The following is a 23,835-nucleotide window of genomic DNA, read 5'->3' as shown; positions in this document are numbered from 1 at the left end:
CAAATGCCAAATGGATAAAGTACGGAATCATTTGTTTCATCGACTGATTGTCAACGTACGCATACTTGCCCAACGGTTATAATATTGAAGTCAGGGAATTTGCATGAGAACGAAAACGGTGTCGCTGAAGGAGCCCAGATCGTCGACGACGGACGCCTTTATTATCGCGTGCTGATGATCACCATGTTCGGTCGAGTGATAAACAAAATGGACTGATCGAAGAATCTGCAAAGAAAGATTAGACAAACGCAATTAAACAATGTTTCGAAACCAATTGCCTTTTCGTAAATTGCTACTGGGGCGGTTCCTGTGAACGACACTTTCTTGAAGGGAGCCGAAGACGTGACGAGTGTAACGTTCGTTCGCTGCAGAAGACTTTGATCCACTCTAAGATAGGCTGAAGCTTGATCTTCTAAGTGTCCAAAAAGAAGGAGAGAAGCCCCAGCTAAGTTGGGACTGTCCACGTCGTTAACGATCAGATCGCTGGGGAAAAGAGCTGTCCCGTCGGGAGTGCTCGTGTAGATTCGCCTGCGTATTAGATGAACGGAATTCGATGCGTAGCTTTCGCGATCGCCACCAAATCGCACGATTGGACGATCGTTCACTCCGATAACGTTTACCTGTTAAAATAATAATAATAACAATTGTTGAAATTTGAATAGAGTGCTAACTTCAATGTTAACGACGTCGCTGACCGCTTCTTGGTCTTCTACTGTTATCGCAACAAGCCTATATAAAGATTGGTTCTCAGTTACTAGGAATGAATTCGAAAAGTACCGTTGGTGAGAAGGGACAAATGCAGGTGAAGACAGCTGATTATAAAACTGGACGGAGACGAGAGCACGACTGTAAACGTTTCGAGTGTTCTTTCCCTCAATCGTCTGAAATATAAGATTGAAAAGAGTACGTGAAGCATATACACTTGTAGACCAACCAAAGTTCTCCGAGAACCATTGTATTTTGCCGTGAGACCAGACGGAAAAATCGTAACATTGTACCAAAGGAAACTGTTAAAGTCCTTTGAATCAAGGGCCACAGTAGCTCTAAAAATTTTTGAATTCTATTCGATTTGTTGCAAGAAAAAAACAAGTTTACCTAGTAATGAAATCTCCTTCGTCCTCATCAAAAATTTGTACTTGATTTGTTAAACTGACAAAATCCTGGCCCTCCCTGAAGGACACTTTTCCTGCTTTCTCACCACCGTTGATCAGAATGAAGGGGTTGTCGTTCAAGTTAGTAATGACGATTCTGTATGCACAAAAAGACTTCTATAACAAAAATTATAATGCCACAAATACATACTTTGCCAGGACAGTAGACGTGTGAACTCCATCGCTCACAACAAAGGTTACGCTTCGATTAAGAGGCCTCCTTGGCTCCTTGGCCCTGAAAAGAAATCGTTTCTAGGAGCAACTAAGTGTACAGAAAAAAAATGATGTACCAGTTTAAATAGGAAACGTTATTGAGAAGGTCTGTGTAAGCTTCCGTCGAAGCGTTGCCTTTTAGGAAGTAAGTGCCGTTGAAATTGAAATACTTGGATTGAGAATTCGTCAGTAAACTCCGACGTAACTTTAACAATTAAAATGCTTACAGATAAATTGACTCCATTATGAGACTTGTTAATAAAAAGGCGTTCTTCGCCGCACTGGAGGCACGACAGAATTATTCTTGCCCATTGAATAGGATAGCTAAAATTGAACGTCACTTAAAGTTTCGAGCGCCCTGTTTACACAACTCGTACAAGACGTGATCTGGATCAGTCAGAGAAAGAAATCCATTAGTTATATTCACCGCTTCGGCGGCATTTTCCGTGAAATGCGCCACTTGCTCTGTTTAGCACGTGATAAGATAAGTAAGCATTAGATACTGGTACAGTCTCCCACTTACGAGACACTCTCAGTATTGGTGCGTGGCTATTTGCTCCAACGAACGCAACCTGAATACTCACTGTAGGCGACTTTGCCCCATTTCTGTCTGTGACCACCATATGAATGACTCTAGGATTCACCAACAATTTCGTCAGACTTTTGTTTAATTAAATGTATATAACTCTCATACCTTGGCAAATAATCTGGCATCCCGTGATGTTTATAAGCAACTAGCAGAACAACGTCTTTCAGGCTAACAGGCAACTTTCGCTCTATAAGTAGCCTCGTGCTAACAAATAATAAAGCCACTTCCAATTCCTTTTCAGAAGAAAACAGCCTTACTTGGATGTGTTTGCGTGAATGGTTACGCTCGAAAGTATAGCATTGGCTTCATGTACCGTGAATCGTTTGAGCACCTCAACGGCTACTCCCCAAGCAAGCAGAACCTGTATTGCCGGTGGAATTGCCTGTAAGATACACTAGGAACTAAAATTCTAACTAACCTCTTCAGTTTCACTCGAACCAGGCATCGTGAATTCAATATACTTCCAATCCTGCAAAACGTGAATATACATTACGAATTCAGACGGAAATTTCCCCCAAACCTTGCTTCCAATATGGCCTTGATCAATCACTTTCGGTTCAGCTATAAAAACGTAATCTGATCCTCTCGAATACCAAACGGAGTGATCGAGCATCGATTTCTCTTTGCCATTCATATTCACTGCGTAGTGACGACACTTCGTCGTCTCGCCGATGCTATTGTCGCAGTCAAAAAATTCCTCCAAGACGCATTGAGCTCCGCATCCGTCCAAATCATCATTGTTGCCGTCGTCGCAAGATTCGCCAGGTTCGCGAACTCCGTTTCCACACGAACTGCACTGGCCGGCATGGCACAGCAATTCTGTTTGAAAACATTAGACCTACGTAAATCCTTTTCAAGTATAGACTCGTACCTTTTTCACATGTCTTTCCTGCAAAGCCGAAACGGCAAATGTGAACTGTAAGAGACGTTTCTCGGGGCGGATTTCCTCGATCCATCGCTACGAAAGAAAGAAGAACATACCGCCTCTCACTCTGCCGCCACCACCACGACGTTTTCAAAGCAACAACGCCAGATATTTCATCAACGAAAAAATGCGAGTTGTTTTCGTCCAGCTCCTTATTGAAATATCTTATTTCCCCATTCGGTCCGTCATCTGGATCGGTCGCTCGAATTCTTCCAATAATGGTACCTTTTATCGCTCCCTCTGCAAGAGCGCCTTCACTGTACCATCCACCGTCAAGAAACTGCGGCGCATTGTCGTTTACATCCAGAATGTCCACGAGAACGCTAACGCTTGTAGAACGACTCGCAAATCGACTTCTCTGTCGCCGATGCTCACTGATGGCGATCGTGAGAGTGACAGAAGAGCTCGACTCCCTGTCTATATCGCCTGATACTAAAAGATCACCCGCGTCTTTGTCCACGCGAAACCAGCCTGCGTCGTTTCCCGAGATAATCGCGTGACGAAACGCCTGAGTGGTGAACTGATCCCAGTCGTCTTTTTCGGACGTGATACGAGCCACGCGATATCCGAGCGAGGCATTTTCCGCCACACTAAACCGAAGAGGCTCCTCGTATCCGCAGTGAAATCCCCACGCACCGGACGGGCACGAGCACTTGTACATCCCTAATAAATCAACGCATGTCGATCCATCGACACAGAGATGGCCATCGCATTCGTCCGCTTCCTTTTCGCAACGTCTTCCGCCCCGACCAAATGAACACCAGCAATCGAAAGTTTTATTTTGCTGCCGACACAGCGCCGATTCGTCGAGAGAGCAAGGATTGTTTGGCCGTCTCGGTGGAATGCAGTCGCACGCGTCGCCGCGACCGTCGGAATCAAAATCGTTCTGATCGGGGTTGGGATCGAGCAAACAGTTGTCGTTTAAATCAGGAATTCCATCGCCGTCCTTGTCACCTAAAAATTAAAAATAATTCAATAGATCGACGTGTTGTGAATATCAAATAATTAACAAACCAAGGCAGTAGCGGCCGTCAATGGAACCCGGTTGTTTCGTGGTCGTTTTGGAAGGACATCTATCGCAGGAAATCATTCCTGGCTGACTCTGAAATGTTCCTCTCGAACAAGGAGTGCATTCTTCTAATCCATCGCTTTCTGAAAAGTGTCCTGGACGGCAAGGTTCTGTAAAAAGACAAGAGGAACTAAAATTTCTTAATCAAAAGGAATTTAAAAAATCTCACTTTTACAATTATTGGCTGAAAAGGTACCCTTTTTGACGACGAATGTCCCAGGAGGACATTGAACGCACGTTTTCGAGCCAAACGAAGATTGATAGGTGTTTTCTTCGCATGGCTTACACGGAAGATGACCCGAGCTGGAGTAAGTTCCAGGCGGGCAAGTGAAATCGTACTTCACTTTCACGTCAATGCGCATTGCGCCCTGGAGCTTTCGGTCACCCGAGTCTTCCGCCGAAACATCAACATGGCAAGACAACGAGGAGTCCTTTAGGCGGTCGTACAACGCACCGAAGAAGAAAATTGTCCCATTATTTGCGTCGATGCGCAAAAAAGCGCAACTCCCGCCCGTTATTTTGTAGCGCACGAGACCGTTCAATCCGAGATCTGGATCGTGAGCAGACGCCTGAAAAACTGAGTCAAAATCCTTAATGACGCCGGCGTAGTCAATCACAGCCAGAGCTCTCGCCGCAGGGAAAGCGGGAGCGTGATGATTCTTAGGAATGATTCGGATTTCATACGAAGTATGATTTCCGAGTCGAGATTTGTTTCTCGCTTCCGTTAAAACGACTTCGTAAACTTTCTCAAGCTGAGAAGAAGAATCAGCAACAATTTGAATTTTGATGTTTGACGTCGTCTCGTTTTCACTAAAACGAATGGAAAAGCTATCAGGCAGTTTGAGGTTGCTATTTCCTGGCAGAACAGACGATCTGTAGACTGGGATTCTTTGTCTAATCGTCCAAAACGCCGTAACGCAACCGTGAAGCCCCCGCGAACGTCGTACGGGTATATTGATAGTATCCTCGTCTTCCTCAAAGGAAACAGTTCCATTTGATCCGAAATCAATAACGCCGTACGGAGAGTCGTTCTCTTCAACTAACACTTGGAATTTCGAGTTTACTCCGGGAACGGCGTGGGGCGACGCAGAGTAAATGAGAATATTGTACGTCGTATTAAGCTCTGGAACGTCGTCATCGACCACGGTAAAATCAACCAGGGTTGGCTCCTTTCCGAAGATTTGCCACACGTCTCGAGACGTTTTTATCTGACCGCTTACGGCGTTGCCATGTTGGTCTTCGATTCTCGTTCTAAACGTCACTGGTAGGTTTTTGTATCTGGCGTGGGAGCGGAAGCGACCGACCGAGAGAAAGACAGTCTTGGTCTTCTCCGGTAGAATAATTGGTTGACTAGGTTGCTGCAAGAATTGGACGACGCCGTACGGGAATCGGTTTGAAGCGAAAAGCGTTATAGACGTCACATCTTGTCCCGTTGTAACGCTTGGGTGACTTTGGTCGCCGAAAATTCGAAACATAGCACTGGCAAAAGTGGCACCTTTCGCCGATCTAATGCCGAGACGGACGACACGAACACTTTCCATCTTGTCAAAGAAAATAACGCCCCTCCGAGGAAGGGACGAGAGGAAGCCTTGGATGGGGATCAATTCCCAATGCAAAGGCATTCCACTCGCTCTTCCGCGCGTTCGTAGCACGGGAATCGTCAGACTGTTTTGACCGATTTCGCCGTACGCGTTCGCGTTGCTCACAGCGAACGTATGATTGCCGCTGAAATTGTAGTAAAGTACCGCTTGAACGCCGTCTTTCACTAGGCCTTTTGTTTCTACTGAGAGTGTTGTTTCGTTGTTTGTAGTTTCAACTGTTTGGTCCAAAAACACCCAGTTTTGATTCTTCCAGAAAAAGACCCAAAGCAAAACAGAGCTTTCGTTTTTCTTTTCAAAAACGGAGGCATTAACGCTAACGCGAAATACCGGAGATGAGCTGCTCTCGTTCCACGTCGACGACACCGACAGATACGCAGAGAAGTTGGCGTAGGTTAGCTAAAATAAATGACGTTAACTTCTATTTAGACTTTCGTATGTATAATTAGTGGTATCTTACTCCGCGCACTGGGGGAGGCTTCTTGTACGGGTTAATAACGCCAGGCGGAAGAGGAGAACCGCGAAATGTCAATTCATACACTTCCACGTCCGTTCCGTCGGAAAACGAGTACGCTGAAATTTGAAGAACACCCGTCGTCCGATTGAGACCCGCTTTGTCCTGCGGCTCCGTGTTGTCAGGAGGCGGAAACGGGGGCTGCTGTACATCAATGTTGATGTCGTTTGTGTACAAAGATACCGGCAAATGATCGTCTATGACGGCCGCATTTTTGTCGCTAATAACGACGCCGTCGCTTGACGCTACTGAAGTAAGCTGAGCGCCGTTTGTGACGTTAAGTACAACGCGGTACCTTGCGCCAAATTTCAGCGTCACGTTATTGAATATCCACTCGGTCTGATTACCGGCAGCGGCGCGATAGTCTCCCGGGACGATTACGACGTCATATTCGTATATACCGCTCTCGAAATCGTCGGCGGCCCAGTTTGCCTTGAGATACGTCGTCGCCATTTGAAAGTCCAAGTCAACCGATCCGCTATCGCCTTCGCGCACAAAGCTGATCACGGGCGGCGTCAAGTCGATCAGAAGGCCGAGGGACGAGTTGGACGAATTTCGAAGAGCCCAATTGACGGCGACGACCGTCGAGAAATAGGTAACTCTGTCGACGAACTTTCCAATGCACGCTTCGCAGACGACTTGAGTGACGTTGGCGGCGACTTCTTCCATGGGCGACATGTCGCACTCGTACGGCGACGACCCGACGCACCACAGATACGCCATTATGTCAGATTCTGTGTCGTAGAAACTGCTCCAGCTCACGAAGAGGACATAATCGGTCGAACCGGCGTACAGGATGTCCGACTGATTATCGCCGTTGTGAACGAGACCGACGACGGGCGGTGTAAAATCGACGACAATTCGTTGCGACGAAACGGTCGCCTCTTTGTCGCCTTCGTTTGTAGCGTCCACTTTGATCGTGTACTTGGCGCCGTTTTCAAGATCAAGACTCGGCGAAGTGACGTCGATTGTTGTCTGATTGAGATCGAAACACTGCGTTTCAAAGCAGCGCGTGCAGTCGTCGTGACCGCCGCCCGAGCTGCGCTTGTTGACGCACGGATAGCATTCGAGCACGAAGGAGTCGACGCTCTTGCGACTTCGTTCGCTGCCTGGGTTGCAATAGGCGGAGAGATGCATGCGCAGATGATTATCGTCAGTGTCCGGCGAGCCAAAGGCGATCATTTCGTCCTTGATGCTAACCGCGTGGGGAAGATAGTCGGAAGTCAGTTCGACGCCGCCTATTTGCTGGCAACCACCTACGTTCGCAAATGACGTCTGAAACAGAGTGACATAAAGGTGATTGGTTCCGATGGTGAGCACCTGCGTGTCATTTGAAAACGAATATTGGTCTACTTCCATGAAGTTGAGAAGAGGACTTTCCAGCTGAACGGTTTCGCAGATGAGATCGAAGTCTAAAGAGTAAAACGCAATGCTTTGACTTCCGTGCAAGGCAACAATCTCGCTAGTCTTGGGAAGCAATTTCGCCGATAGAATATCTCCCAGCTGATGTTCGCCGATACTAGAACACTGGTCGTTCACATGGCAATTGAACACAGATAAAGTTGCAGTATCTCTCAAGAGGACGTTGCCAAACTCGTCTGAAGACATTTCGAAGTCGCACGTGCTGAGCTTGGAAACGAGCATCTGCACAAAACTCCACGTCAACTCCAAGCCGTTACCGGAAGGGCTTACAACACCAAATACCACAAAGTCGCTGTCACCGCAGTGAACGCTAACAGCGACGTTCGTCCAATCATTCGCCAAGGTCACGACACTGCAAAAGGTACCGGCGCTCGACGACACCGATTGACAGACACTCTCGACAATAACGTAGCCTTTAACGTTCACGTCGACTTCTCGAGATGCGTCGACGAGCAGAAAACGATCGTCGTAAACTATTGCAACCGTTTCGGCGCCCGAGACGTACATACGAGGCGCGTCAGTCGAAGAGGAATTAGACAAAAAAGTCTCTTTTTGCGACGTGTCCGATATTTTCATGAACGCAACGGAACGGGCGTCGGCGATCGCCATTCGCCTAAAGGAAATCAATTTCGACGACGTCGATTGAGCGTCAAAATTAAGAAGCTTGTATGATAGGTGAGGTGAAACGTAGGAAACGGGCAGCGAGCCGATTTGCCGACAGCAAGGAGAAAGAGGCGAAACGAAAGTGCCAATTTCTGTCGAATTTAGCATTTCCACCATATTCGTGCCATTGTTTTCCGTCCCATTGCTCAGCGACGAATTCTCTCGCCAAACAGTGAACGCAAAGTCAGTCGAAGGCGTCAGAATATTCGAATCACTTAAGGAATAGTTGGACGGACAGAGAACGCGCGCTGGTTCGTCGAGCTCGATAGCGCCCGAAAGATGATAATGGAAGCGAGAAGCTCGACGGGAATCCACGGCAAAACATAGATTGTTCGGAACGTGTCGGAACCCGTCCGAAGTCACAGTGACGGTGAGTCCGGCGCCGTTGTGCGCCGTGACGGCGACCGTGTATCGATAGCCCGGCTTCATCCCGCCGTCTACGGCCATTGTGAAGTTCTGAAATTTAGTTAAATTCACCATCTTCGCAACGGCAACGCCAAGCGACCACGAACTCGTCACCTCGTTGAACGTGTGCTCGTAAATAGTGTAGTTGTATCCGGCTATTCCGCTTTCGGGATCGAAAAAGTCGGCCCAGTGTGCGGATACGAGACTTTGCGTGGCGAGGTAGTCTTTGTCATTTTTGTCGTCCGGACGTCCGTCGTAAACGATTCCGCCGAGCGGTCTCGTCATGTCAACCGTGACGCCGTCGGACTGCACTTCGGTTACGAGGCCGGCTCTATTGATTGCCTTGACGCTCGACACGACGTGCGTTCCCTGCGAAAGTACTTGACCCGAAGCAATGGCGTGCATCGATAGGCCGACGTTTCGCTCGCTAATATACGTCATCTCGTACGACGACATGTTGACGTTCGCTTTCCACGTGTAATATTCGACGCCGCTTTCGTCGTCAACGAAATTCGTCCAGCTGACGGAGAAGACGGTGGGACTCGTCTGATAATCGACGTCCGCAAAATCGGTGCCGTCGTAAACTTCACCCGGCGAGGGCGGCGTCACATCGACGAGTACTCCGTCTGAACGCGAAGAGACGCTCGTCAAATTAACGCGATTGACGGCGTACACGGTAACGGTATACTTAGATCCGTGGAGTAGATGAGCCCCGTAAAAGTCGACATATAAGTTCGACTCGATGCTTTGACAATCCAACGTTTGGTTCGAGTTAACGTATCCGTAGCACGCCCAATATACTTGAATTCCGCTTTGGGGATCAGAAAAGCCTGTCCAATGAGCGGACAAAAGGGTCGAGTTCGATTGAAAATCTACGTCGCCTTGCACGCTTGTGCCGTCGGCCACGCGACCCGTTTCCGGCTTCGATCGATCGACAACGATGTGAGTTTTCGTCGCCGCTTGCGAATAAAGTCCAACTAAATTGTAGGCGCGAACTTTGGCTTTATAAGGAAACCCGTCAACAAGACCCGCTCCTTCCAACGAAACTTTACTCAAGAGCCCAGCGTTGATGAAGTCGCCTGCACTTTTTCCTGACTTTCCGGTAACCACAAGAGCGAAACGGTAGTGAGAAAGACTAGTTTCGTTCTCGTAGAACCCTACCCAAGAGAGCACCAAAGTGGCGACGTCCGAAAGATAATCCGGAGCCGGATGGTCAAACAAAGTGAAGCGAGCAGAGCCCGCCGTCGGCGGCGTCGTGTCCACGAGATACCCATTGGAGTGCGCTGTGGTCGTCATACCGGCGCTATTTGCACAGGCAACGCTAACAAAGACGCGCCAACCGGACGGAATGGAGTGTCCAGTGGACGACGCTTGGGTAGCGAGTTCTATATCGGTTCGAGGAACGATGTCCGAATCGTATTTGCTACTTCCTGCCCACCACGAACAATTTCTAATCGAGCTAATATCATCGTCGAATTGATCCCAACTCGCCGAAACGGTTGAACTGCTGTTTGAATAGTCGATATCTGGCCGTTTCGCTCCATCGAAAACGGCACCGGCGACAGGAGGCGTGTCGTCGACAACGACGCCGTTCGAGCACACCGACTGGTTTAAATTAGCTCTGTTTACGGCGTAAACCGTTGCGAAATAGATGCGACCGTGTTCGAGATTGAGCCCTCCAACCGTCATCGTTAACGTTGCGTTCGACACATCGTGACACGCGCGGACGTCGTGACTGAAAGCGCTGCTTCCAATACAGTAAACGTAGTACTTCACTGACGATTCGGTATCGTAAAAGTCGGACCAATGAAACGACATTCGCGATTTCGACGACTGATATTGCCTGTCTTGAGTGCCGTCGCCATCGATAACAACGCCGCCCATCGGCGGCGAATTGTCAAACACCGTGCACTGCGATCGAGCCGTTGACGCTAGACCGGCGCCGTTCTGCACGCGAATTTCTGCGTAGTAGCACGCGCCCATGGCAACGGCAATAGTCGTCGTGACAGACGTCGCGTTACCAACCACTATGTTAGTTGCTGCGCATGAATAGAGGGTCGAATTAGCGCAAAACGACCACGTCGTCGACTCGATGCCCGATTCTTCGTCGCCATCAACGCTCCAGAAAAAGGCGACCGAACCCGTCCACGCTTCGTAGGGCCCGTACACGTCGCCTCGTCTCCCAAGGCGAACATAATTGATCACAGGCGCCGTGTTGTCAACCGTGAAGCCGCTCGACGCAACGAAAAACGTCCTTCCAAATCGATCAACGGCTTTTACCAAATTATAGAAGACTTTTCCGGGAGCGAGATCAAGTCCCGCTGCGAAAGCGCTCGTTTGACGTCCAACGTCGGCGAACGGCAGAACGTCGGCGTCGTACGGCGTCGTGCCAACGCCCCAGCGATACTCGACGACGTCGCCGCTAAAACCAAACCAGTTCGACGACACGGAAGTCGTCGATGCCTGGTAGGACAGTGCAAGCCGTTCGGATCCATCAACGACAGTGCCGCGGCCACGGCGTGCCGTCGAAACAAATTTCAGAGTGCTGGAAGTGAGAATCGACGCGAGTCCGACGCCGTTTGTCGCAGTTAGAGTGGCGTAGTAACTTTCGTTCCGATCGAGTCGAAGTCGTAAGGAAATTTCGGACGACGTCGTCGGCGTAATAGGAATCGTCGCGTCGCACGCTTCGACTTGCGTTCGCAGAACGCAGAGACGCAGCGAAGTCACAAAGCTCTCGCGATCTAGAATAGGCTCCCATTTGAAACTGACGTTTGTTTTCGGACTCGGCTCTTCGTCGTTGTCGTCTGCGACGAAAAGGAGTTTTCCCTTCGATTCGGGTGGCGTCGAGTCGAAAACGACGCATTCGGACTCGCTTTGAGTTGATAGATCAGCTTTGTTGTGCGCTACAACGCGAGCAACGTAGCATCGGCCATCTAAAAGACCGTCGATACCGTCCTTGGAGACTTCCGTAAGATTGTGCACGTTCTCCAAAGGCACAGCGCACTCGCCGATGTCCTCCAGGCACAGAGACCACTCGTAGTAGTCGATGTGGCTCTCGTTGTCGTAAAATCGACTCCAGCGAACAACCAAAGGCTCCAGAGAACTGACAAATTTTCCCCCCGCCACCTCGATCTGTCCAGCGACGGGAGCCGAGCGATCAACGACAATTTCATCGGAGGAGGCGTGCCCGAGCAAACCGACGCTATTGACCGCCGTAACAGCGACATATCGTTTTTCTCCCGGTGTGAAAAGGCTCGAATCGACGTCGTACTGCAGCGCGAGTCCGACATAGGTTGAAGGCAGTACATCGCATAGAGATACGTTCGATCCAACACACAAGTAATATTCGACAATATTCGTCTCGTTATCGATGAAAGGGTCCCACGTGACGTGAATGCTTCCAGTGTCCGTGTAGTACCGAAGACCTTCCGCGACGGATCGTCCCTGAGGAGGAGTGACGTCACGCATCAGAGGAGCCGCTTGTCCCGTTGCACCGTTGCCGGCTTTGTCGTACGCCGTGACCGAAACGTAGTAGAGCGTTCCCTGAACGAATATGACGCTATTTCGACTCATTGTAGAGTTCGCTAGTCCAACGGAGGTCGCTCGAAGAACGTCATCAGTTCCAGGCACCGTTCCAATTGACCATTCATAGTGGCTTAAGCCTCCCTCATCCCAAAAGTCTTCCCAACGCGCTTCTAGCTGTCCATTTGCCGTCCAAGCAACTTGGACGGATCCTTTATTCGGCTTCACGAAATCGAAGAGCACCCGGTGAGAGACGTACGTTGTAGAATATCCGGCTTTGTTATGCGCTGTCATTGTTAGAAACGCCGTTTCTTCTTCCTTGGTAAACGCCATCGATTCCATCTCAACTTTGAGTCGAGTCGCCGAAGCGTTGACCTCCCGTTTGGGCAGCAAGTCCGTCAAATAGGCCGTCGTTCCGATAGACAGTTCGTATCTTGCAATAAAACTCTCCTCGTCGGAACAATTCCACGAAATCCAAAAGCTGTCGCGATTCGAAATATATCGCAACGAGCGACTCGCACCGAACTGCAGCGAGTGAAATGTCGGCGGAGTCATGTCGACGGTCACGCCATCAGAAAAGGACTTCACCTCAGCATCGTTTAGGTCGCGCGCGAGTACCGTAACGTAGTACGTCACGCCGGACAGAAGCAGGTCTTGAACTATAGTGTGAGCCTGAGTCGCCGTTTGGACATCGGTCAGCTCCTGCACGGAAAAATCGTCCGGGCTTGTGCCAACGCCCCACGAATACTGATTTGTGCTACTGCCCGAGGCGAAGTGGACTTTTTCCCACCGAGCCCAAATTCCATCTCCATGGGGCTGATAGTTTTGGTCACCGTAGCCGGCACCGTCATAAACGGCTCCGGGCGCCGCTTCGCCGAAGATTGCCGTGAACACATTCGATTGTTGGTACGACGTTAAACCGACGCCGTTCATCGCTTGCATTGTCACGGTGTACTGTTGCCTGTCTTCCAAAGTAAAGCCAATAACTTCAGCAGAGTTTTGACTAAGAGCGTCATCAGGCAAAGGCTGGAAGCTGCACGGCTCCTGACTTTCAATCAGGTTCAGGCACCACGAGAGCGCGACAACGTTGGACTCGACGTCATAGATCTGTTTCCACGAAACGAGAAGTGACGCGTCATCAATTGTTGTTTCAGTCGTCGGTATTTGACGTTCCGGATACAAGACGGTGACTTTCAAGTCGCCGACAAACACAGGCGCTGTCCTATCGCTGACAGAAATTTCCGTTTCGGTCGCCGTCGCTCGTGCACCGTTCATCACGAACAAATTGAAATAGTATACAGTAACATCGACATCGTCGATCTGTACAGACGCATCGACGTTCTCTCCAACAGACGTCAACGGCACGACGTCGCCACTCCCTTGCTTGAGTCCAACCGAGTAGCGAGATTCGACGACTCCCGTCTCCAAATCTTCGGGACGCCACTGCAGAAGAAACGTCCGCTCGTCAGGAATATAAACAACGGTGAAGTCAAAAATTTTCGGCGGCGTTGAGTCGACGATTACGCCGTCAGTCGTCAAAAAGATATACAAACCGGCGCCGTTCTGCACAACGATATTCGATTGGAGAACGTCGTCTTGAGCGACGACGTAGTCGTACGCATACGAAACGTTCGCGTTATTCGGAAGAATCGTTTTCCACTTTGTCTGCGCGTGCTTGTTCACAATTATCCATTCCATTCGCTTTATTCCAGAAACGTCGTCCACGCAATTCCAATTGACGGCAAACGGCTCGTCGACCGATTGGGTGGCGACGTCGCTTCCTATAACCGGTCCGTCATAAACGTAGGCGCAGTCCGGTTCCGTCGCATCTACTGTTATTCCATTCGACGAACAGTTCGACGATAAACCGACATTATTAAAAGCCGTAACGGAAATAAAGTAAACGCCGCCTTGATTCAACACTACCGGCATTGTGACTTTGCTGTGCCCAACGACTTCGGTTTGACTTCCGCCTTCGACAGGAGGCGGCGATATGACGACGACGTATCGACTTACGCCGCTCTGAACGTCACTGATTTGCCAGTTGGCAGAAATGTCGTCTAACGTTCCCTGATACTCGGCATCGAGTCCAACGTCCAAGCCATCGTAGACGTAATCGACAGTAGGCGGACTGGTATCAACGAGAAATCCATCCGTCGCGTACACCGAACGAAGGCCCAGTTCATTGAACAGAACGAGAGAGGAATAGAATTTGATTCCGTCTGAAAGCAGAATAGTGTCCGTGCTCGCTTCAAACGCGTACGCGTCAACGGACATGGCGAGAACTCCGTCGCCGTACTGATAAATGCCCATAATCCAACTCGCGTTCACGATGCGCGTGACGTCTTCGAAGCAATTCCAATTCACGGCGGCAAAGCGCGGCGTCGTCTCGAAATCGACGTCGCTGTTGCCGTTCGGCCCGTCGCCGACGTGCGAACACATAGGAGGCGTCGCGTCGATTTGAACTCCGTCCGACGTAAACGTCGTCGTAAGTCCGGCGGAATTGACGGCACGAACGACGGCATAGTACGTGGAACTCTGATTCAGCGCGACATTTTGATACCGACCCATCAGAAGACTTCCAAAGCTTTGGAATGGATAAGCGAACGTCTGCCCAGTCGAGTCGATCGCAATTCCGAGCATGTATTCTTCCACTGTCGTTCTTTCGTCGGAGCATGGATCCCAGCGAGCGACGAATACGTCGCTTAGCGACGTGATATCCACTTCGCCCGATTCGCCGTCGTAAACGCTTCCCGAACAAATTGGCGGCGACGTCACGACGAGAAAGCCGTTCGATGAAGAAACGGAGGAAAGACCGACGAAATCGATTGCCTTTACATTACAAACGTACGTGTGACCGGAGAGAAGGTCGAGATTCGTGATCATTGCCCTATTGGCAAGTGGCGACACGTTCCTAGACGAAATGGAACCGGTTTCTTTTTCACTGACGCCGACGAAGAGCTCCGCGACTCCAGACTCATAATCGTCAATCCACCGCCACAAGCACCACACGGTCGTATCGGTCGTCTGGTAGTCGACGTCGTAAGTGTCCCAGCCGTCCTGAACGTATCCTTTGGACGGCGGTTGGTAGTCGACTAAAAATCCGTCAGTCGTCAGGACAGTTCGAAGGCCGGCTGCATTCGTGATTCGCACCGTCGCATAGTAAGAGTGGCCCAGCGACAAGCTAGACAAACCATGATAAGTCGAGTTCGCGTTTATGGGCGACGTAAAGTCGAGCAAATCAGTTCCACCGCTATACGAACCAATCGCCCAGTCTCGAGCGACAATTTCGGTAACGTCTTCGCGAGAAGACCAGCTCACACCCAGCGTCACATCCGCTTTTTTAAGATAGTCAATATCACTTCTGTCCGGACTATCGTAGTCGTACTCAATCAGATCTTCCAGCACGGGATACGTCGTGTCTATTACGGTTCCGTTCGACGCCGTTTCTGTGCGTAGACCCGCAAAATTGTACGCTCTCACAACGAAACGATAAAATCCACCTTGTTTGCCGTCAATGACTCGTCCCATGGAATAAAACGTTGGCCCTGCATACTGCCACGGCGCCATATCAAGGCCGTTCTCATCGATAACACTCGTTTCGACGTAACTAATGCCGGTTTCTTCGTCAAGAAAATCGAAAGCGCCGCATGGCTTTTTAGGAGGTCGAAAAGGCTCGTCAGGCGGCCAAAAATCGACAGTCTCGTACGACTGACAAACTTTAAAATTGCCGAACGCCGACGTCCTCTCGGTCCAAGCGTCAATGTCGATGCCGAAATTCTGACCGTCGTATAACGCGCCTTTTCGCGGCGACGTGGCGTCGACAAGAACGCCGTCGGTTTCAATTGTCACGCTCAAACCGGCAGCGTTTTGCGCTCGTACGGCGACGCGATAAATCGCTCCGTTTTGGAGAGCAAGACTAGAAAAGCAGACCGTCGTCTTGAGCATCACGTCGAGCTCCTCTTGCACCATGGTGCCGTTGTAGCTGTACACGGAAACGTAGTAGTTCTCAATGGGACTCTCCAGCTCGACAAAGGCGTTCGTCCATCGAGCACAGATTTCCTCGTTCGACGTCTGAAAATCGATGTCAGGCGAGTGGATGTTGTTGCCGCCGTCGCCATCGCGCAAGTAGATAACCCCGTCGCTTGGCGGCGTTTCGTCCACCAAGATCCCGTCCGACCAGAATGTTGTAATCAAAGCGGCTTTGTTCACGGCGCGTCCCGTCACGAAATACCGGTGAGCATGGAAGAATGGAAAGGACGGAAATATCACTTGGGTAGTACCGTTCGGTCCGAAGCCGACGTCGTCGAACGGAAGCACGTCCGTGCCGCCTTTGTAGCTTCCGATTGCCGCTTGAACGACGGCGATTCCGCTTTCGGGATCTTGACACGTCCACGCCGCTCCGAAATTCGTCAGACTCGCCGCAAAGTCGGCGTCTTCGTTGACGGAGCCTGGAATTAGGTCGGCAATTTCCGAACAGACGGGATTCGTTATGTCGACTATCATTCCATCCGACGCATATTGGCTACTCAGACCTGCTCGATTGAACGCTACAACAAAGGCGACGTACGTCTCCTTTGCAATCAAATGAAGACCGTCCTTGTAGCCAAAGTAGCGATCGACGCGCACGGCGTCGAATTGCTTATGACCAGACGAATCGACAACGGTCCAATCGAAGTAGTCCATTCCGCTTTCCTCGTCGTAAATTCCCAACCAGCAAGCTTTAAAACTCTCCTGCGCAAGCTGAAAGTCATAGTCGTCGACGCAATCGTACGAACCGTCCTTGGCCGGAGTGACCGAACTTTCGACTAGAGGCTTTGTGTGATCGATAAGAACGCCGTCGGTCGTCGTAATTCCTTCTACGCTGACCGAATTGATCGTTCGGAAAGACACGTAATATGTCGTATTGTGCTTCAAGACGAGATTGCTGTTCGAAAGATTTTTCGTTTGCTTAATGTCCGTATAGGGTTGCAGCTCTTCGCCGCCTTTCGTCGTCCCAATAGCCCACTTGGCTATGGCAACGTCCGACTCCTTTTCGGAAAGATCGTCATACGTCGCTTGAATAGCATTATAGCTGCAATCGTAGTCAATGTCCACAGTTTCGTTTCCATCGCGAAGCTTAACGGCTTCAGGCGGCGTCAGGTCGACTAAGAACGGGTCAGCGGTGATTGACGACGTCAGACCGGCGGAGTTGTGACACGAGACCGTGACAGCGACGTGCGACCCGTGTGACCATTGCATATTGCCAATGGTAGCAGTTTCCGAGTCCCCGACGTCTCGTTCTTCGACCAAGGACCCGACACCGACCGTCGGTTTCGCGGTGACGGTGAAATGCAACCACTCGGACTCCGGATCGCGAAAGCCGACCATATCGACTGTAAACGATCGCGCGTCGTTTTGTCTCGCTGCGACAGTGGCCTTGCTCGTTTCGGGCGGAGTCAAGTCCGGCGTAGAAAAACAAATCTCCGGAAGGATAGTGAGTACTTGGGTGGGACACGACCACGAGAAGAGAACCTGCCACACAGTAAAGAGGGTGCCCCATTCAAACGTGCACTCCCAAATCTTCCAACTCGGACAATGTATAATGGGTCCCATAATGCCGAAGCCGACGCTCATTGTAACAGTAATTGGCTTGTTTATGACCTTGAAGTCGGCGCACGCTTTCAGCACGTCACCTCGAACGCCGACGTCGAGTGCGGGCACGAACATCGTGTCTAAGAGAGTGATGTCGAGTCGAAGCGAAGCGGACGCAATGCCTATCGTAACGGTGACGGCGCCCGTGAGAGTCAGCGATCCCTGCGGCCGAAGACGCGCCGTCATCGTCTGCGAAAGTGGACACAGTTCGGCCTCGTAATCGACGATGACTCGGCCCGAGACGCCGTACTCAAGCGAGAGAACGATTCCCAAATACTCGGCGACGACAACCCACTCCGAATCGCAGGTGGGGTCCAATTCGGGAAATTCGCACGTCTTGTAGAATATCTTGTCGACGTTATAGATTTCACCGCTGTTCGTGTAACAATCCGACGCGTTCTCGTCGTCGTTTTGTCGTTTCTTTCGTCGACGCCGAGAATTGTCGTCTTCGAAATCGATAAGCTCCTCATCGACAATCGGATCGCCAAGAACGACGAGAGACAACGAATTACTGGCAACGGCATTCGGATCAAACGAGTTTCGTAGAACGGGCACGGCTAGCGATATTGTACTATCCTCCAAGTCGCCGCCGGTCACTGTACGTTTCTCCTGCTCCGCTTGAGCGCCGCTATTGTGCGTGATGACGAGCGATTCACCGTTCTCGATGAAGCAGACGTCCACGGCACCCGACGGCACGCGAACGGATCGATCAAGTTCCAAATTGACGCCGTACATGACAGGAATGCCACTAAAACTCGTGTCCTCCGTATGCGGCGGTTCGATGAAGTCGAGCTTGCAGCTGAAACCCGGTTTCGCAACGCAACGCAAAACGGCAAAGAACTCGATGTTGAACTGGACGAAGGAAACGGCGCCGGCGACGTTTTCACCGATCGTCAAAATTTCGCTCGGTTTAACGACTTCGACGGGCAAGTCGTCGGGTTGATATTTGTTTGACGCTTCGATCAGTCCACTTAAATCCGTCGCATATCCGGCGATCCAGCCTTTCTGACCGCTTTCGGCGTCGAAAGTATGATGATCGGGTAGCGGATCGCCCGATAGCATGTTGCCTTCGCTGTCAAGAAAATCTGTAATCCACAAATAGCTTTCATTCGCCGCGTAAAACATCCCAGTTCCGAACGAGTCCGAGAACTCTTTCAGCGTCATTTTGACGTCTTTCGGCGTCGTGACTTCCGTCAGCGGTTCCAACGATTCCTTGCGAATGCCGTAGAGAATTCCAACTGATCCTCCGTCATTGCCGGTGAAGCTGTGAACGCCGTGAAGGTACACCCAATCTTGCACGACGAGAACGCCGAATCGGCCGCGAACGGCCGTTCCGTTGGCGTCGAGAACCCGGAAAATTCGCTTGATATCGCCCGATCCTTTCTCCTGAATGACGAGAAGGTTCGGATTGTCGATCTTGTCTTCGGTTCCAAACATCGAGAGCACGTAATGCGAGCCCTCCGTGTCGATCGGAGAGATTCCTTGAACTTGGTAGTTCTCAAACAAGCCAGGAATTATCGTTCGATCTCGTTCGAGAACGGTCACATGGGTGTACTTCACCTTGAATGTGACGTTCCTGTAGGTGCCCGTAGATCGACGCATCACTTGAACGCACGTGTCGTTGGAACAGTACGGCAGTTCCCAAGGATCGGCCAGCGTTCCCGGAGCCAAACCGGTGTCAATCAATAAGAGCGTGTCAATCCAGCCGCGAACGGTGTTCAGGAGCTTGAGCGGCTCTGTTTCTAACCACCGAATAGCGTCATCGATTCGTTTCACGATTTCATCGCTGATGAATTGCTGAATGTCGTAGACAACGAATCGAAAGCCCAGAACGACGTCTGACGCAAGGCGCAGGGCGGAAAGAATGGGGTCTTCGACCAAGCCTTCCAATTCCCAGGCAAGCGACACGGCACTATTGATGATCTTCGCCGCCGGTTTCATTATGTAGCTCGTCGCGTTGAGAGCCGTAAAAAAATTGCAGAGATTCACCAAATTTTCCGAAAACTCGTCCGCTACGAGCAGACTCGTGCTTTGAGCTGCGAGCAACGTGTCGCTCACGCCGTGCCACGCGCTTTTTCCGAGCTGAGCGACGGAGTCCAAGCTAGCGACAAAAGGAAAGCCATTCACAAGGGAACTGCACGTGGCACCAAACGAGTTTCGGTCTTCCCTTGGCACGAGCATGTCCAGAGCCGAATTGGCCAGTGCGACGACGCTCTCTGTGACCGTCGAAAGAGCGAAGTCTAACAGAGACTGAAGTTTTGCCTCTACCTGCTCTATCATACCAAGAAGCATTTCGACGTAATTATTGACGTCATCGAAGATGCTGAGAAACTGGTCGAGCAATCCTATTTCGTCTAAAATGCTCTTCGCCTCAAGAATTAACTTTTCCAAATCATCGCTAAACATCCGCTTGAGACACAGAGTGCCTTCGACGCAATTGGCATCGACATATGAAGCCCAATCGCCCGTGTAAACGTCGGTCAGCTTGTACAAATCGTTGAGAAAGTTCGAAATCTTTTCCGCGAGCGACGATATCGGTGCTAAAATGGCGGTGGTCGTAGATATCAGTTTCTCGCTTGCGCTGTTCGTCGTCGCGTTGACGAGCGCGTTCCACGAGCTCTGCAGGGTCGTTATCATGTCGCCGTAGGTGACGACGACGTCGACGCGAATACTGAATGCGCAGGACGAGAGCAGAGTCGACTTCAGATTCGTCGCAACGTTCTGAATATTTTGAAGAACGTTCGACACGTAATTGTCAATAACATCCACGAGCGACAAAACGCTGTCTATGATGTCCTGAACGAATTGCAGGCCACCAGAGAGATAGCTCATCGCCACGGTGCCGGCCTGAAGGAGAGCGGCAGAAAATTTGTCCAAAAGCTCTTGAAGAATCGAGCGGAACTCGGCAAAACTGAATAGAATCCAATTCAAAATCTTGTCGCGCACCTTTTCGCCGGCGTTGACGAAACTGTCGGATTGGGTCAGAAATTCGAGCACCGATTGGATCCATCCAGCAACGTTCAGCGTCGTATCGAGCACCGCGTCCATAACGTTCTTAAGCGCATCGATTCCCGGAACGCCTCGCAGTGTGACCGCGACCAGGTCAGTGACGTTCTTTGTCGTGGCAACGAATTCGATAAATTCCTCGCTGCCGTTGAGATACGCTTCTGCTTCGTCGACGTACGTTGCTTCGTACCAGGCGACAAACACGTCAAAATTGGCCGTCAGGGTTTCGTTGACCGACTCGACAAACGCCGACGCGTACTCGTCGAAATGCGTCAAAACTTCGTCGTTCAAGAACTCCGTAACGAGACCGACTTCTCGTTCCAATAGATCCTGACTTATTTGAAATACGTCGACGGTGTCGAGACGCGACCCGTTAAACGGAAACGTGCCGAATATCTCCTGGGACGCGTTCTTCAGAAAGCCGACGACGTCGTCAGCGAGATCGCTCGCCGCTTCGTAGCAAATGTTTCTCGCCGCGTCGACGTACGATTCCAGCGTGACGAGAGTCGAGTTCACCGTGTCGCACACCTCTTTTTCCACCAAATCGATAATGGCCTGCATGTCGTCCAATCCGGCGTTCACCAAACCCGAACTGAAAATCGGATACAAAGCGAGCTGCTGAACGATGTTCGTCACTTGAGTGACGACAGAATCGCCGCTGAGCTGAGCCTGAAGATCGTCGATGACGGCTTTCGACGAATTGAGCGTCGATTCGAAGAGTTTGACAAACGTCTGAAATTGAGTCATAAGCTCTTTGGCGACGGCGTCTCCTACGGCGAAACCGTGACGAAGCCCGTCGACGATTATAGCGCCTTCGTCGATGAAAGTGGTGAAATTTGTGGCCAAGCCGAGAGCTTGATAAAACGTCGATAGACCCGCTGACTCGACGACGCCTAAAAGTTGATTGGAGAGACCGGTCAGAATCGCAGAAACATTCGCTCCGTCTAAGATAGCGGACGCGTTGAAGTTCAGTAGCTGATCGGCTACTTGACAGACTTGCAAACCAAACTGCGTTGCCGGATCGTTAGGAAACGAGTCGACGACGTCCGTGATATTTTGCACGATGTTCGTCACGTTTGTAATGTAACCGTTCAACTGATCAATCGGCTCGGTGACGTAGACGACGACCGAGTTACACATTGCTGTCAAATTTTCCAGTTTCTGCGTCAAAAACGAGTCCACTACGGTTTCGAGTTGTCCTATAATTAGGTCAGCCAAATTGAGATTGTGGAGCTGTAATACGTAATCGTTTACAGCGATGATATAAGAATCGGCGACAAAGCTCGCATTGATAGCCAAGTCAAGCATATCGACGGCCTGATTAAAGCCGTCAATTATAGGCTGAATTGGCTCTATAAGACGATCGATGTCGGAGAACACGACTTCGAGATAGTCGAGCATGTGAAGGACCGCTTCGACGAGCGGAGCGATGGCATTTCGCACTTCGCCCACGACTTTCACGGCCGTGTCAAGAACTTCGTTGAGTAAATTCGACAAAATGTCGTTCTTGAAGGCGACGCCGACGACGAAGATCGCCTCCCCGTCGATCAAATCGACGTCGTCGTCGAACATGTGAAGACGCGATTTGGCTTCGTTGTGACTGTCGATGTCAAACTGGCCATCGAATATCGACAAGTAGATTCGAACGAGATTGCGCAGACCCGCCGTCAACGTAGACTTCATATCCGAAGCACCGATGTCGACGGAGTACGATTTGTCGATGCCAAAATCTTTGTCGGCGAGAGGCTTTAGAGGGTCGACGTAACCTAGAGATCTTTTCACCAGCGTCTCCTTCACTTCTCGCACCGAACGCAGTCGTTCACCGCGCTTCAGAGCGTCGAGCGATATAGGATCAGTTCGTCGCGAGAAAAACTCTCGCAAGCTCGACTCTGAGTGAAGGCGTTCATTGATTGATCGACTGTATAGGACGGCGAGAGTTTCCACGGCAACGTCGGATACCTCGTCAACGCGTCTGATCATTGCTTTGACGGCGACAACGTGCTCTTGCGACGTCGACGTCGCATTTTTCAACACCTCGACGTATATCGGTTCGACGTCGCTCCAATTGTAGCGACGCAATCCAAATAGAGCGGCTGATCGTACGTTCGCTGACGGATGCTGAACGAGTTCGGTAAGCGTCGAAAAGCTTTCGTTGCGCGCCGCACTTCCAAGCGCTCTCGCGTACGTCGCCACGTGTTCGTGCACGTGGCCGCCGCGAACGGGCTGCGAACGCAGTCGCGACTCCAAGTGCGTCACGATCGTATTCGCCGTCTCGGTTCGAGCGACTCTCGCTATGACGCCGAGAGCCGATACGGCGACGCGCCGTTCACGCATCGTCACGTGATCGCTCGTCGTCCAAGACACATTCAAGAGAACGTCAATGAGACGCGGATGAGGATCGACGATGTCGCGCGTCGACGAAAGAGCGCGAAGACGATGGGAGGCGGGCAGCGACGCGTTCGAGACGATTTCGACGAGGCACTCCTGTCCGTAGTGCGATTCGCCGAGAACTTGAACGACGTACTTCCAACGATACGACGAGGGGCTCGTCTCGTCGCAGACGACGTCGACGACGCGTCGTCCTAAGAAATCGTTCTCGCGCACCAAGTCCTTTAGTTTTAGAACGCATTTCGACTGTTCGATCGTCGGAACGGACTCTTCGACGCAATCGAGCAACTGGTTGATATCGCTGGGAGGCTTCTGAGTCCCGTCGCTGAACATTGCTAAAGGAATCGACTTTCCTTTCGGTATCTTGTGCGACACGGCGACGCCGTCTGCGGTCATCGACGCGACGTTCGAATGTCCGACGGAACGTCGGTTGCGCTTCTCGTAATCGTTGCATATCTGCCTGAACGCGAGCTTTGAGAAGGCGCGCATGCGCATTCGATGCTCGTTTTCGCCCAAGACTATGTCTGGCTGTTTTCCGTCGCTCGTGCGCGGCATGTGACCGACGATGTGCCGATCGGACGAGCGAAGAAAGCTGCCGTTGTAGAAGCGAACGAAATGACGACGTTCCTCGTCGCGACTGCCCGGACGACGTCGTTCCATGGATAGCCAATCGTAATCGGCGTGACTGTACGTCTTCGTCACGTGATACTCGTTGTAACCCCTTCCTCGTCGTACA

General features: G+C 50.8%; 2 protein-coding genes across 3 annotated transcripts in view; one reads left to right on the top strand and one right to left on the bottom strand.

Moving 5' to 3' along the window:
* On the bottom strand, window positions 1-23,534 carry LOC136194582 (uncharacterized). Of its 2 annotated transcripts, none has more exons than XM_065983768.1 (19): window positions 6,006-23,534; window positions 4,117-5,944; window positions 3,893-4,057; window positions 2,825-3,832; window positions 2,474-2,772; window positions 2,372-2,422; window positions 2,211-2,314; window positions 2,059-2,157; window positions 1,888-1,997; window positions 1,736-1,829; window positions 1,592-1,688; window positions 1,442-1,533; window positions 1,303-1,386; window positions 1,096-1,248; window positions 935-1,043; window positions 778-881; window positions 672-729; window positions 279-620; window positions 1-225 (listed from the first exon to the last, which is right to left on the bottom strand). In XM_065983768.1, the coding sequence occupies exons 1-19, from the start codon at window positions 23,493-23,495 to the stop codon at window positions 91-93; spliced, it is 22,422 nt and encodes a 7,473-aa protein (XP_065839840.1). In that variant the 5' UTR covers window positions 23,496-23,534; the 3' UTR covers window positions 1-90. The 2 variants fall into 2 exon arrangements, with proteins under 2 accessions (XP_065839840.1, XP_065839841.1); XM_065983769.1 differs by having other exon boundaries at window positions 1,742-1,829.
* The window catches only part of LOC136194583 (uncharacterized), an 11,362-nt gene continuing 11,000 nt past the window's right edge, over window positions 23,474-23,835 (top strand). Inside the window, exon 1 of the mRNA XM_065983770.1 lies at window positions 23,474-23,786. The gene's annotated coding sequence lies outside the window, so the exon portion shown is untranslated. The remainder of the gene's footprint in view (window positions 23,787-23,835) is intronic.

The sequence above is a fragment of the Oscarella lobularis genome, chromosome 13 (assembly GCF_947507565.1).
Source record: "Oscarella lobularis chromosome 13, ooOscLobu1.1, whole genome shotgun sequence".
Classification (NCBI taxonomy): Eukaryota; Metazoa; Porifera; class Homoscleromorpha; order Homosclerophorida; family Oscarellidae; genus Oscarella; species Oscarella lobularis.
Note: the sequence above shows the minus strand (reverse complement) of the source record. Positions and strands in the feature narration are given on the sequence as shown.